This window comes from Hippocampus comes, unplaced genomic scaffold (assembly GCF_001891065.2).
Source record: "Hippocampus comes isolate QL1 unplaced genomic scaffold, H_comes_QL1_v1.1 scaffold130, whole genome shotgun sequence".
Taxonomy (NCBI): Eukaryota; Metazoa; Chordata; class Actinopteri; order Syngnathiformes; family Syngnathidae; genus Hippocampus; species Hippocampus comes.
Genome location: NW_017842057.1, coordinates 92614 through 94877, shown reverse-complemented (window position 1 = coordinate 94877; position 2264 = coordinate 92614). Strand labels below are relative to the sequence as shown.

The 2264-nt window shown below is 42.2% G+C and overlaps 1 protein-coding gene across 5 annotated transcripts in view; it reads right to left on the bottom strand.

The window, feature by feature from the left end:
• Nucleotides 1–2264, bottom strand: part of LOC109510500 (leukocyte surface antigen CD53-like) — a 17011-nt gene that overhangs the window by 8343 nt on the left and 6404 nt on the right. For 4 of the 5 annotated variants that reach the window (XM_019860848.1, XM_019860847.1, XM_019860849.1 and 1 more), the window contains 3 exons: nucleotides 1109–1183; nucleotides 803–913; nucleotides 329–640 (listed from right to left, as the gene is read on the bottom strand). In XM_019860848.1, coding sequence (XP_019716407.1) covers nucleotides 344–640; nucleotides 803–913; nucleotides 1109–1183 — 483 coding nt within the window. In that variant the 3' untranslated portion in view covers nucleotides 329–343. Of the gene's footprint in view, nucleotides 1–328; nucleotides 641–802; nucleotides 914–1108; nucleotides 1184–2264 lie in introns of those variants that run through there. The other variant, XM_019860850.1, reaches the window with a different exon arrangement.

The window sequence follows — 2264 nt, the reverse complement described above, 5'->3', positions numbered from 1 at the left end:
TCCTGCCATCTCGCATGGTGTTCTTTGCAAAAGTTTTCCGCCGTATCCCATGCCTGACGCAACCCTCCCCATTTCGCCGGGCTTGGGACCGGCACTGGGGAACAGTGCACCCCCAGGGGAGGGCACTGCCCCCCAGCGGCTGGGTTAGCCCAAGTAAAGAATCATAATGTCAAAATCTGAGAACGAATATAAATTCATTTGGAGTCTCATCAAGGTCTCCCTTGGCACTCTCTGTATCGTGCGTGACCCAGCATTTGATATCCTAGCAGAGAGCCACTTAATGTATGTATCGCATCCTTCTGCGGAAAGTCCGCCACAGGGCAACAGTGTCTTACGGAAAGATTCACATAATATGCCATTTTGGGTTTAAATTGAAGAGCCGATGTTTGACATAAAGTGACTTCATCCTGAGGATTTTCATCAGGGTACCAAAGTAGTCCAGTCGACACCCGAGGTCAATTGTTAATGTGTATGTATCATGCAGAAGGAAATGACATTGTGATTTTTTAAAATCTGTTTGAGAGTGGGTAACCTCTTGCCAGTAGATCTTGATGGGGGAGGTGCAGGGATCCTGGACACAACAGGAGATGGGAACTTTACCCATCCAGTCTGCCTCACCGCGAACTCCACAACACCTAAACTGATCAGAGGTGAAAAAAAAAGTCAAACTCAAATGCTGAGCAACACCGTTGAATTGGGCAGAGGTAACATGTTAGTCAATATTTCAACAATATCTGTTCAGAATAAGAACATGGAGTCAACAAGATGCCTTCAAGTTTTATTTGAGTGAAGAGATGATTACCAAGTGCTGGACGGCATCAAAATCCTCTTTAATGGTCTGGTTCTCTCCAGGACCGGACTGCCTGTAGACTGCCAAACTTTGTGTCAGGTCTTTTTCAAAGTATGTGTCGATCTGTACGGTAGACAGAAACTCAGTTATCTGCAATATCCCAGTTCCTTGGACAGTGAAGAGACAAATTTCGCCTACAAGCAGAATCGGAACAATTGTTACTTGAATTGGCATAATGGGCTTTTCCGCCATAAAAAAAATGTGATGATGGGGTACTGACAGTTCAGCATATTATGTGCCGTATAAACAGTTTACTACCACTCTGCTGTAAACCAGGAACACACAAGCCATGGCCAGCTCTATCAGCATCAGGATGAACAGCAGGATGAAAAACTGCAAATGGATAAAATCAAAGTCATATAGGATGATTAGTAAATAAATTCAAGCTTGTTTTTAGACCATACAGCAAAAAAAAAAAAAAAAAAAACCACAGCAGGGACAAATAAAGAGACAGGGCTCTTTCTCGTGGTCAAATGGTTTGAAACAATAACAAACTAAACAGAGAGACCCGAGGGGCTTATTATTGTGGTCATAACCATAAAGCATTGATATTGCTATGGTGTGAGTTTTGTGTTTTGACTTCACACCCATGACATTTTTGTGAGTGTTTAGTGCCTTGCTTTGGGACACCTACTCAGGAAGCAAGCTCGGACCTTTCCTCCCAAATTCTCGATATTGTATGTTGGTCTGCTGCAGGATTTGAATCAAACACAATCATGGTCCCATACCAGGCTGGGTGAAAACCACAAATCCTAACCATTTAGATGAGACTATGAGGGAAATAATGGGATTGTCTTCAACCGAGGCATTACATTAAAATATACGCTTGAATCTAAGCTCATAATATATCGTCCATTAGCCTCTACCTTGAATTGCCCTGGTTGTCTTACAAAAGACATTTCACCTCTCATTCGAACATGTTTTATCAGTTCATGCATATGCCTAGGCCAGAGCAGTCATTCACGACTTTTGCCGTCTCAGTATCTCAATGATAGTGTCAAAATAGTACATCACTACTTTTGTGAAGCATTTCTTGCACTGACTCTAGTTACATTGTTGTGTTGTACCTCGGCTTAGACCAGGAGTGTGATTTTTGTCACTGGCCACATCGTAGTTATACTTTTCCTTGGATAGCCATTATGACTTTCAACCCATATATGATCCCTCATATTATCACATACAGTATATACAACAGAATCCCCTCCACCCCAAATGTCATCAGCTATTTATTTAATTCATTTTATTTTGAAAGGGGCATTGTAACAAAAATTCCTTGCAATCTCTCAATGCTATTAAAAGTGAAGACAATTTGCAATGTTGGCATTTTCGCAATAAACATTGACGCCGACACATGATTTGCCTTCTGGGGCCACATAAAACAATGTGGCGGGCCAGATCTGGCCCCCAGGCCTTG